This window comes from Staurois parvus, unplaced genomic scaffold, assembly GCF_062004578.1.
Source record: "Staurois parvus isolate SC_StPar_1 unplaced genomic scaffold, SC_StPar_1.0 ptg001470l, whole genome shotgun sequence".
NCBI classification, from domain to species: Eukaryota; Metazoa; Chordata; class Amphibia; order Anura; family Ranidae; genus Staurois; species Staurois parvus.
The window spans coordinates 164,310-177,500 of NW_028319266.1; the positions used below are offsets into that span (position 1 = coordinate 164,310).

The 13,191-nt window shown below is 37.7% G+C and overlaps 1 protein-coding gene across 1 annotated transcript in view; it reads left to right on the forward strand.

Annotated features, from left to right (window-relative positions):
- The window catches only part of NELL1 (neural EGFL like 1), an 846,265-nt gene that overhangs the window by 122,661 nt on the left and 710,413 nt on the right, over positions 1-13,191 (forward strand). Inside the window, exon 3 of the mRNA XM_089662420.1 lies at positions 10,956-11,052. Within this exon, the coding sequence (XP_089518546.1) occupies positions 10,956-11,052 (97 nt within the window). The remainder of the gene's footprint in view (positions 1-10,955; positions 11,053-13,191) is intronic.

Consider the following 13,191-nt stretch of genomic DNA (forward strand, 5'->3'; position numbering starts at 1 on the left):
TCTCCACAGGCTCAGTCTCCACAGGCTCAGTCTCCACGGGACTCAGTCTTCACGGGACGCAGTCTTCACAGGATGCAGTCTTCACGGGACGCAGTCTTCAAGGGACGCAGTCTTCACGGGACTCAGTCTTCATGGGACTGAGATCGAGCTCTGCAGTCACTTTTGCAGCAGATGTTTTCTTATTCCGGGTCACAATCCTGGGCAGTGTCCTTTTGTCTCTTTCGGTCAGTTGACCATACCAACCATGATCATGCATATCAGACAACTTTTTCCCGGAAACTGCATAAACTTTGATGCTGTACCTCGCCACACGGCAAGTAAATTGGCCACTTTGGTCACAGAGGCACCAGCTAAGTGACACCAACAATTTTCCCTCTTTGAAGCTCAGTAAGCTCTGGCGCGACTGCGTATTACTAGCAGCGAACGCAGCGAATGAGGAAAGTGAGGCTTCCCACCTGTTAGCTAGGTGTCTCATCACACAGCGGGAGCAAAAGAACATTACATTTCTTCTTTCACCACCGAACATGGCATTACTTTCAAACCTGCAAATCATGGAGTGTTTCCATATTTTTGTCTAACCCCTTGTATTCTTCGATCGGTAAAAACTTTGGACGCGTTTTGGCGGAGGATTTGTAGAAGAAGTTGTATCGGCTCTTCCACCCACTCAATGGGTTGTGTTACCTCCTCTGCTTGATCTCCTCAGTATCTTGCTGTGCTCAAACAGAGCTCTACACAGCCAAGACACGTACTGAACATTTCCATAGACTCTCGCAGTGAATGCATTGGAGATACGCTCCTCCATTCGGGGGTATTTCAGGCCGCTCAGCAGCATACACATGGCGGGTTTTTTGCATTGAAATGGAACTGATCAGGTGCCCTATTTTAAAGGTGCAAGGGTCATATATGCAGGTCACTTGGAGTCCTTGAGAATCTTAGTCCCGGGGCTTTAAATCTGACTTCCAGCCTTCTCTTCAAGCGTGTGATACCCCCAACATTTAATATTCCTGATGTCTGTCTTACCATATACTTGTATTATGAAGTATTCTGTTCTCTTTGCATTGCTTCCTATGTAAGAAACACCTGGTGATCCTGCAAGCCCACCTGCTTTCCATTTTCAAACTGACCATGAAAGGACATGGAAGTACATCCATCCCAGCGTGCTCAGTTTTCTAATTTGCATTCTACTTGGGAGCACAGCCTGCCTGTACTCCATTGGTGAGACTTGTGCTGGCACGCCCCCTGTACAGCCTGCCTCTACTCTATTGGTGAGACTTGTGCTGGCACGCCCCCTGTACAGCCTGCCTCTACTCTATTGGTGAGACTTGTGCTGGCACGCCCCCTGTACAGCCTGCCTGTACTCCGTTGGTGAGACTTGTGCTGGCACGCCCCCTGTACAGCCTGCCTGTACTCCATTGGTGAAACGTGTGCTGGCACGCCCCCTGTACAGCCTGCCCGTACTCCATTGATGAAACTTGTGCTGGCACGCCACCTGTACAGCCTGCCCATACTCCATTGGTGAAACTTGTGCTGGCACGCTCCCTGTACAGCCTGCCTGTACTCCGTTGGTGAGACTTGTGCTGGCACGCCCCCTGTACAGCCTGCCTCTACTCTATTGGTGAGACTTGTGCTGGCACGCTCCCTGTACAGCCTGCCTGTACTCCGTTGGTGAGACTTGGGCTGGCACGCCCCCTGTACAGCCTGCCTGTACTCCATTGGTGAGACTTGTGCTGGCACGTCCCCTGTGCAGCCTGCCTGTACTCCATTGGTGTGACCTGTGCTGGCACGTCCCCTGTGCAGCCTGCCTGTACTCCATTGGTGAGACTTGTGCTGGCACGCCCCCTGTACAGCCTGCCTGTATTCCACTAGTTAGGCTTGTGCTGACACCCCCCCCCTCCCGCACAGCCTGCCTGTATTGTATTAGTCAGACTTGTCCTGACATGCCCCCCCCCCCTTAGTGAGCACCCCCACTCTGTACAGGCACCCCACAATGTTCTCTCCCTTGCCCTTTATCCCCTCTTTGTTTTCCAATCTGCATACTGCTCCATTGTGCACGTCCTAGTCCCTCCACAACAACTCCATATACAGTGAAGGAATTGTGTATTTGCTCCCTGGCTGATGCTGAATGTTCGCCCCTCACACAGAAATGATCGGTCTAACAATGGAATGTTCGGTGTAACACTGAGAGACAGAATACAACAACAAATTCAGCAGAAATGCGTCTAACAAATGATGACTGATCTGCATGTTCATGAGGGAAAGAAGGATTTGATCCCCTTCACAAAACATGACTTAGTACTTGGTGGCAAATCCCTTGTTGGCAATCACAGAGGTCAGACGTTTCCTGGAGTTGGCCCCCAGGTTCGCACACATCTCAGGAGGGATTTTGGCCCTCTCCTCTTGGCAGATCCTCTCCAAGTCATTAAGGTTTGGTGACTGACATTTGGCAACTCAAACTTTCAGCTCCCTCCACAGTTTTTCAATCAGATTAAGGTCTGGAGACTGTCTAGGCCACTCCAGGACCTTAATGTGCTTCTTCTTGAGCCGCTCCTTTGTTGCCTTGGCCGTGTGTTTTGGGTCATTGTCATGCTGGAACACCCATCCACCACCCATTTTCAATGCCCTGGCTGAGGGAAGAAGGTTCTCACCCAAGATTTGATGGTACATTGCCCCGTCCATCGTCCCTTTGATGCGGTGCAGTTGTCCTGTCCCCTTAGCAGAAAAACACCCCCAAAGCAGAATGTTTGCACCACCATGTTTCACAGTTGGGATGGTGTTCTTGGGGTCATAGGCAGCATTCCTCCTCCTCCAAACACGGCGAGTTGAGTTGATGCCAAAGAGCTCGATTTTGCTCTCATCTGACCAGAACACTTTCCACCAGTCCTCTGCATCATTCAGATGTTCAGTGGCAGACTTCAGACGGGCCTGGACATGTGCTTTCTTGAGCAGAGGGACCTTGCGGGCACTGCAGGATTTCAGTCCTTGTCGGCGTAGTGTGTTAACAATTGTTTTCTTGGTGACTGTGGTCCCAGCTGCCTGGAGATCATTGACAAGATCCTCACGTGTAGTTCTGGGATGATTCCTCACTGTTCTCATGATCATTGACACTCCACAAGGTGAGATCTTGCATGGTGCACCAGACCTTTAGACCGATCATTTTTTTGTGAGTGGGCAAACATTTAAAATTAGCAGGAGATCAAATACTTATTTCCTTCACTGTAACTCCCCTTCTCTCCCAGGCTGACAGGACCAGAACAGGAGCACACACTGACTGATCTCCCACCTCTTCTCACCCCCAATCCTTACTAATTTTGTGCTTCTAAGAATTTTGCACCCAGGGAAACTGACCCTGTGGCCCCACTCTCTGACTACCTCTTGTACTTTGAAGTCTTGCCAGTGCTGGTGAGCTGCATCGAATTTTCTTCTTTTCTATTCCAACTGTTGGGAAGTTTTAGGTATGTTTGCACAGTTTGCTGTACGATAATTTCCCAGTTCGTCTCTCCGATGCCTCCTCACTCCTTCCCAGAAATAATTTTACATTATTGCTCGCTATTTGATTTTCAATTTGGCAAACCAGAGATTGACAATGTCGGGTGCCGGTGGCGGCTGTAATGAAAGTTTAATACAGGCAGATAAATAAATAAAGCCTTGAGGCAGACCTGCCTGGAAGCCTTTGCCGGAGTCAGGCTGACGCGGATCGCGCCCGTGGCAGATGGCGTGTTGGTTGAGACTGAGGCGAGCGGGAGAGATCTGACTCTGTTTTCCCATCCCGGGTGGCATGGAAGACTCTTTGGACGTCATCTGTGTCCTTTGTCTGGACGAATTAGGATTCTGGAAAGAGAGTTGAGGAATCGCTAATTTCCTGCCAGCCATGTGCTCCGGAAAGGAGCCGCCATCCCCATAGAATCGGCAGATAGAAAACACCTCGTACGGTGCTTCGTAATAAAGACCAAAATTAGACGAAGACTCAAGCTAGAGAAGAATATCTCCGAGAGGACATTAGTGAACATGTCCCCTGACCGGCCCATCCTTTACCGGGAACCTGACGCAGAGCCTGACCGAAAAGCTTTAGACGTCCGCTGCCCTTTTATTTCTCCCAGGCTCGATTTTGGTCTCTTCTGACCACAACACTTCCCACCAGTCCTCCTCTGCATCATTCAGATGTTCAGTGGCAGACTTCAGACGGGCCTGGACATGTGCTTTCTTGAGCAGAGGGACCTTGCGGGCACTGCAGGATTTCAGTTCTTGTTGGCGTCGTGTGTTACCAATTGTTTTCTTGGTGACTGTGGTCCCAGCTGCCTGGAGATCATTGACAAGATCCTCACGTGTAGTTCTGGGATGATTCCTCACTGTTCTCATGATCATTGACACTCCACGAGGTGAGATCTTGCATGGTGCACCAGACCTAGGGAGACTGACACTTGTTTTGTGTTTCTTCCATTTGTGAATGATTGCACCAACTGTTGTCACCTTCTCACCAAGCTGCTTGGCCATAGTTTGGTAGCCCAGCCCAGCCTTGTGTAGGTCTACAATCTTGTCCCTGACATCCTTGGACAGCTCTTTGGTCTTTGCCATGGTGGAGAGTTTGGAATCTGATGGTTTGATTGCTCCTGTGGAAAGGTGTCTTTTATACAGGTAACACAATGAGATTAGCAGCACTCCCTTTAAGAGACTGCTTCTAATCTCAGCTTGTTACCTGTATGAGAGACACCTGGTAGCCAGAAATCCTGCTGAATGATAGGGGATCAAATCCTTCTTTCCCTCATGAACATGCAGATCAGTCATCATTTGTTAGACGCATTTCTGCTGAATTTGTTGTTGTATTCTGTCTCTCAGTGTTACACCGAACATTCCATTGTTAGACCGATCATTTCTGTGTGAGGGGCGAACATTCAACATCAGCAGGGGAGCAAATACGCATTTCCTTCACTGTATATACTGTGTATATAGTCAGGGCTGTGGATAAGGGGGTACCCCTAGTCCTCCTGTATGGGGTCCAGGCCAGCAGGGGGGCCCAGGCAGCTGGGTGAATCAGATGCGGGCAGGGAGGGTGATCAGCACAGCAGGGGCTAATTACCGGAACCAATTGGCTGTCTCTGCAGCAACTGAAAGACGGCTTCTTCTCCTCTCCCTCCTGTTGGCTCTCAGCTGTTGCAGGGGGAGCCATACCGGGAATTAGTTCCAGTAATTGCCCCCCCCGCCGCACCCATCACCCTCCCTGTGTATCATTATTTAAGGGGAGGTAGGGGTAGTAAAGAATGGGTAAGAAAGGGGGAGGGGTGGAATGGGGATCAAGAATAAACCAACAAAGGGGTGTAGAGGATCCTGGGGGCCTCTCAATGCTGTGACTATGATTATTTCTGTTGGCGAGAATTGTGTGGAACTTTGATTAAGCCCCCTTCCCCAAGGGTTGAAACATGTAAGCTGCTTGCTTTCTGGATTTTTTTTGCCTCCTGCCCATATAGCAAAAGTCGATTTTATGCTGCAAAGGATCCAAGTCACTGATTACCCATATGGAAGAGAAATATATTTTCAATATATTTAGAAAAAAAAATTACACATGCGACATATATTTACAATATATTGGCCTACGCGAATATATTTTAACATGTATTCCAAAAATGTTAATTAAACTATATTTTCCAAAGGCATATATTTAAAAACATATTTTTCAAAATACATTTTCCAGATATTTTTGAACATCTAAATAAATTGCATTTAAACATAGATTTTTAAATATACTTGTAAATGCATTCCGAATTACACTTTGATATATATTGCAGCGTGTTCTGAATATATTTTTAATAATATATTCACAAATATATTGAAATATATTGAATATGGCCAAAATTGTAGTACTTGAAATATATGTCAATATATTTGGGAAGAATATATTAAGAATGCATTTTCAAAAATGTTAATTAAAATACATTTTCGAAAGGCATATATTTAAAAACATATTTTTCTAAATATATTTTCCAGATCTTTTTGAACATCTAAAAAAATGCATTTAAACATAGATTTTTAAATATACTTGTAAATGCATTCCAAATTACACTTTGATATATATTGCAGCCTGTTCTGAATATATTTTTAATAATATATTCACAAATATATTGAAATATATATTTGAAATATATTGAATACGGCCAAAATTGTAGTACTTGAAATATATGTCAATATATTTGGGAAGAATATATTAAGAATGTATTTTCAAAAATGTTAATTAAAATACATTTTCCAAAGGCATATGTTTAAAAATATATTTTTCTAAATATATTTTCCAGATCTTTTTGAATATCTAAATAAATTGCATTTAAACATAGATTTTTAAATGCATTCCAAATTATACTTTGATATATATTGCAGCGTGTGTTCTTAATATATTTTTAATAATATACTGTAATAATTAAGAATAATATATTTATTGTAATTTAATAATATACTGTATAATTAAGAATGTATTTTCAAAAATGTTAATTAAAATACATTTTCCAAAGGCATATGATTAAAAATATATTTTTCTAAATATATTTTCCAGATCTTTTTGAACATCGAAAAAAAATGCATTTAAACATAGATTTTTAAATATACTTGTAAATGCATTCTAAATTACACTTTGATATATATTGCAGCCTGTTCTGAATATATTTTTAATAATATATTCACAAATATATTGAAATATATTGAATAGGGCCAAAATTGTATTACTTGAAATATATGTCAATATATTTGGGAAGAATATATTAAGAATGTATTTTCAAAAATGTTAATTAAAATACATTTTCCAAAGGCATATATTTAAAAACATATTTTTCTAAATATATTTTCCACATCTTTTTGAACATCAAAAAAAAATGCATTTAAACATAGATTTTTAAATATACTTGTAAATGCATTCTAAATTACACTTTGATATATATTGCAGCCTGTTCTGAATATATTTTTAATAATATATTCACAAATATATTGAAATATATATTTGAAATATATTGAATACGGCCAAAATTGTAGTACTTGAAATATATGTCAATATATTTGGGAAGAATATATTAAGAATGTATTTTCAAAAATGTTAATTAAAATACATTTTCCAAAGGCATATGTTTAAAAATATATTTTTCTAAATATATTTTCCAGATCTTTTTGAATATCTAAATAAATTGCATTTAAACATAGATTTTTAAATGCATTCCAAATTATACTTTGATATATATTGCAGCGTGTGTTCTTAATATATTTTTAATAATATACTGTAATAATTAAGAATAATATATTTATTGTAATTTAATAATATACTGTATAATTAAGAATGTATTTTCAAAAATGTTAATTAAAATACATTTTCCAAAGGCATATGATTAAAAATATATTTTTCTAAATATATTTTCCAGATCTTTTTGAACATCGAAAAAAAATGCATTTAAACATAGATTTTTAAATATACTTGTAAATGCATTCTAAATTACACTTTGATATATATTGCAGCCTGTTCTGAATATATTTTTAATAATATATTCACAAATATATTGAAATATATTGAATACGGCCAAAATTGTATTACTTGAAATATATGTCAATATATTTGGGAAGAATATATTAAGAATGTATTTTCAAAAATGTTAATTAAAATACATTTTCGAAAGGCATATATTTAAAAATATATTTTTCTAAATATATTTTCCACATCTTTTTGAACATCAAAAAAAAATGCATTTAAACATAATTTTTAAATATACTTGTAAATGCATTCCAAATTACACTTTGATATATATTGCAGCGTGTGTTCTGAATATATTTTTAATAAAATATTCACAAATATATTGAAATATATATTTGAAATATATTGAATACGGCCAAAATTGTAGTACTTGAAATATATGTCAATATATTTGGGAAGAATATATTAAGAATGTATTTTCAAAAATGTTAATTAATATACATTTTCCAAAGGCATATGTTTAAAAATATATTTTTCTAAATATATTTTCCAGATCTTTTTGAATATCTAAATAAATTGCATTTAAACATAGATTTTTAAATGCATTCCAAATTATACTTTGATATATATTGCAGCGTGTGTTCTTAATATATTTTTAATAATATACTGTAATAATTAAGAATAATATATTTATTGTAATTTAATATACTGTATAATTAAGAATGTATTTTCAAAAATGTTAATTAAAATACATTTTCCAAAGGCATATGATTAAAAATATATTTTTCTAAATATATTTTCCAGATCTTTTTGAACATCGAAAAAAAATGCATTTAAACATAGATTTTTAAATATACTTGTAAATGCATTCTAAATTACACTTTGATATATATTGCAGCCTGTTCTGAATATATTTTTAATAATATATTCACAAATATATTGAAATATATTGAATACGGCCAAAATTGTATTACTTGAAATATATGTCAATATATTTGGGAAGAATATATTAAGAATGTATTTTTAAAATATATTTTAAATATATTTTTTTTCTTCCATATCTAAAATAACCCCATCAGAGTTTTTTCCCGCATCTTCACCTTTAGGTAGGGATCCGCGGTTTTAAAATGAAACCAGAGCATCCATGTCGATCTAAGATTTTTTTGTCATTTTAATGATGGAAGTCAGACTCATTTTATTTTTTAATTACAGTAAATAAATTAAATGTATTAATTTAATTTATTAAATACATTCATTAAAATAAATTAAATTAAATTAGTTAATTAAGTTAATTTGTGAAAAGTGCCAATTATTTAAAAAAACCAGAGTATGGGTTTGTTTTCCTACGAGGGGAATGTCCTTGCTGCACTAAAGTGGTATTAATCCTGAAGCCAAAAAATGTAATTGCAGCTTACCAATCATGAGATATGGTGGCTGCGTTAGTTTTCTTTTTTTGTCTTTTTTTTTTTCTTCAGTTTTTTCACCTGGTGATCCAGCCAGTAACACACTTCCTGTATTAGAGCGCCCCCACTCTAAAGGAAGGAGCACAGGGGGCACCTTTGGACAGCAGCATTGTCAGCCTGGGGGGGAGGGGAGCGTTCGTTGGACTAGCAGATTTAGATACACTAACCACTATCCACGGGACGCAGGATGACAGGTCACTACACCGGCCCACTGCCAGTGTCATGTGACCTCTTTGGCCAAGCACAGCAGATCACATGACAATTGTATACAATGGATGGCTTCCTTTCATGCCCCTCCGTTGTACTGTAGGCAATTGTGTTTGGGATTGGATACAGGCCATCTGTATCATGTGATCAGCTTTGTCCAATCACAGCTAATAACAGCAAAAGACTGAATGAATCAGGTTAATTATTTTTTTTTCACCCAAATAATACCCCTGAACTCCTCATGGCATCCCTTTAGCAGGGTTTTCATGCCCAGGGAGCGGAAAGGACTGGCCACTGTGATTGGTTGTCACGGTGGTCACATGATTGGGAGGCAGTACTGCAGGCTCCCAATCATTAGAAGAGACTGGGAGCTGTCTTTGAAAGCTCAGTCACTGTGTTAGGAACGTGCAGTGAGTGTAGAAACCTCCGCCACCCAGCAACATGTATGTGCAACGTGGGGGGGCTTTTTAAAGCCCACATTCATCAATAAATGCAACATAATATAAACAAAGTATATCATTCAAAATGAAATCACAAAAAGAAATTCCTCGTTTCAGAATATTGGGCGGAGCCATGAAAATCATTCCAACAGGCCCCATGGCTAACTGTCCATCCAGAACCGCTGGTTTACAGTACAGAAGCATTCTATACAGAAACATATTTTCCAAACTGCACGGAGCTGTTTCACACTAGTTGGTCATCACCTGGGTGGGTTGAGGCTTCAGTGTATGGAAACCAAGGCGTCAGTGTATGGTAACCAAGGCTTCAGTGTATGGAAACCAAGGCGTCAGTGTATGGTAACCAAGGCGTCAGTGTATGGTAACCAAGGCTTCAGTGTATGGAAACCAAGGCGTCAGTGTATGGAAACCAAGGCGTCAGTGTATGGTAACCAAGGCTTCAGTGTATGGAAACCAAGGCGTCAGTGTATGGTAACCAAGGTGTCAGTGTATGGTAACCAAGGCTTCAGTGTATGGTAACCAAGGCATCAGTGTATGGTAACCAAGGCGTCAGTGTATGGTAACCAAGGCGTCAGTGTATGGTAACCAAGGTGTCAGTGTATGGAAACCAAGGCAGCAGTGTATGGTAACCAAGGCGTCAGTGTATGGTAACCAAGGCATCAGTGTATGGAAACCAAAGCTTCAGTGTATGGTAACCAAGGTGTCAGTGTATGGAAACCAAGGCATCAGTGTATGGAAACCAAAGCTTCAGTGTATGGTAACCAAGGTATCAGTGTATGGAAACCAAAGCTTCAGTGTATGGTAACCAAGGCGTCAGTGTATGGAAACCAAGGCGACCGTGTATGGAAACCAAGGTGTGAGTGTATGGTAACCAAGGTGTCAGTGTATGGTAACCAAGGCATCAGTGTATGGAAACCAAGGCTTCAGTGAATGAAAACCAAGGCTTTAGTGTATGGAAACTAAAGCTTCAGTGTATGGTAACCAAAGTGTCAGTGTATGGAAACCAAAGCTTCAGGGTATGGAAACCAAGCCTTCAGTGTATGGAAACCAAGGCTTCAGTGTATGGAAACCAAGGCTTCAGTGTATGGAAACCAAGGCTTCAGTGTATGGAAACCAAGGCTTCAGTGTATGGAGACCAAGGCTTCAGTGTATGGAAACCAAGGCTTCAGTGTATGGAAACCAAGGCTTCAGTGTATGGAGACCAAGGCGTCAGTGTATGGAAGCCAAGGCTTCTACGGGGAAGGGCTTTGGTCCCAACCCATCAGGGTTATATTTTCTCATAAGCTTGGCATGTTGTATGTGTTTTAATTGGATCATCGGGTTGCTGGGCAGCGGTTTTGTTGCAAATCCCCATTTCCTAACTCAAAATGTCTCATTTTACTTTTGTAGGATCTACGAGCGTGTGATAGATCCTCCGGAAACCAACCTTTCGCCAGGAAGTACGCTGTGGCTGGGGCAACGCAACAGAAAACATGGCTTCTTTAAGGTAAGAGGAAAGCTGGGATTAAGGCGGGACTCATAAACTGCACGTGTATGTCCTGCATTGGTCTTATACAATATCAACCCAAAGTTCTGCTTATGAGATTCAGCTTCAGATTTTTCTTTAACCTATAAGAAAATTCATTTTAACATATATTTTTTAATGCTATCCAAAAAATTTAGATTTGTATTTATAAAGACGTACAGTATATTTGAAATGTATTTTAAAAAATATTTTTCATATATATTGTAATAAAAATGCATTTTGACATACAGTGTATATATATATATATATATATATATAGATATCTATATCTATCTATCTATCTATCTATTATCTATCTATCTATTATCTATTATCTATCTATCTATTTATTATCTATCTATCTATCTATCTATTATCTATCTATCTATCTTTCTATTATCTATCTATCATCTATTATCTATCTATCATCTATTATCTATCTATCTATTATCTATCTATCTATCTATCTATCTATCTATCTATCTATCTATCTATCTATCTATTATCTATCTATCATCTATTATCTATCTATCTATTATCTATCTATCTATTATCTATCTATCTATTATCTATCTATCTATCATCTATCTATCTATCTATCTATTATCTATCTATCTATTATCTATCTATCTATCTATCTATTATCTATCTATTATCTATCTATCTATCTATTATCTATCTATCTATCTATCTATCTATCTATCTATCTATCTATTATCTATCTTTCCATCTGTCTATCTATCTATCTATCTATCTATCTATTATCTATCTATCTTTCCATCTATCTATCTATCTATCTATCTATCTATCTATTATCTATCTATCTATCTATCTATCTATCTATCTATCTATTATCTATCTATCTATCTATCTATCTATCTATCTATCTATCTATTATCTATCTATCTATCTATCTATCTATCTATCTATCTATCTATCTATCTATCTATCTATTATCTATCTATTATCTATCTATCTATCCATCTATCTATCTATCCATCTATCTATCTATCATCTATCTATCTATCTATCTATCATCTATCTATCTATTATCTATCTATCTATTATCTATCTATATATATATACACTGTATGTCAAAATGCGTTTTTATTACAATATATGAAAAATATTTTTTAAAATACATTTCAAATATACTGTACGTCTTTATAAATACAAATCTAAAATTTTTGGATAGCATTAAAAAATATATGTTAAAATGAATTTTCTTATAGGTTAAAGAAAAATCTGAAGAGTATATTTAAAAAATATATGTATTTTTAAAAATATATTGATTTTAAAATATATTCTTCAGATTTTTTTTAACATATAAAAAAGTCATTTTAGCATATATTTGTAAATGCATTTAAAAAATGTAGATTTGTATTTTTATAGACATACAGTATAATTGAAATGTATTTTTAGAATTAGTTTTCATATATTCTGTAATAAAAACACATTTCAGCATACAGTATATATATATATATATATATATATATATATATATATATATATATATATAAATATTTGTATATTTATTTATTTATTTTGAAATATATTCAATATGGCCAAAATTTTAGCATTTCAAATATATATCAATATATTTGGGAAGAGTGTTTTACAAATAAATTTCAAATATATTTTTCTTCCACGTGGGCTCCTGACGGGAGGGAAAAGCGAAGGTTTCGGAGTGGCCTTCACATTCCCCCAGACTTGAATATATTAGCGGAAATGTGTAGTTAGATGACAAACCTGCAGCAAATACCAGACAACCCGAGAATATTCCTGAATGGGAAGTTTTCACCAAGAAAGAGTGTGAAGAGGTTCCTGAGGCTAGAACAGAGCGGCGGCTGTGAATTCTTTCAAAGACAATGACAGTTGTACTGACAACGGGCCCAAACATCTGCACAGATTTTATGTTTCATCCCTCAGAATCAGCGAGGACGTAGAAATTGCGCCTTAACGTTTGCCGAAATATGTTATGGGGATAGGTACTACACGCCCGTGTTGGATCTATGGGTGGCCTACCTCTCATCTCATTTACATCCGCTTGCCCATTGGTTTGCATGGAGTTTATATATTTATTGAAATATATTTTTAAATATATTGAATACAGTCAAAATT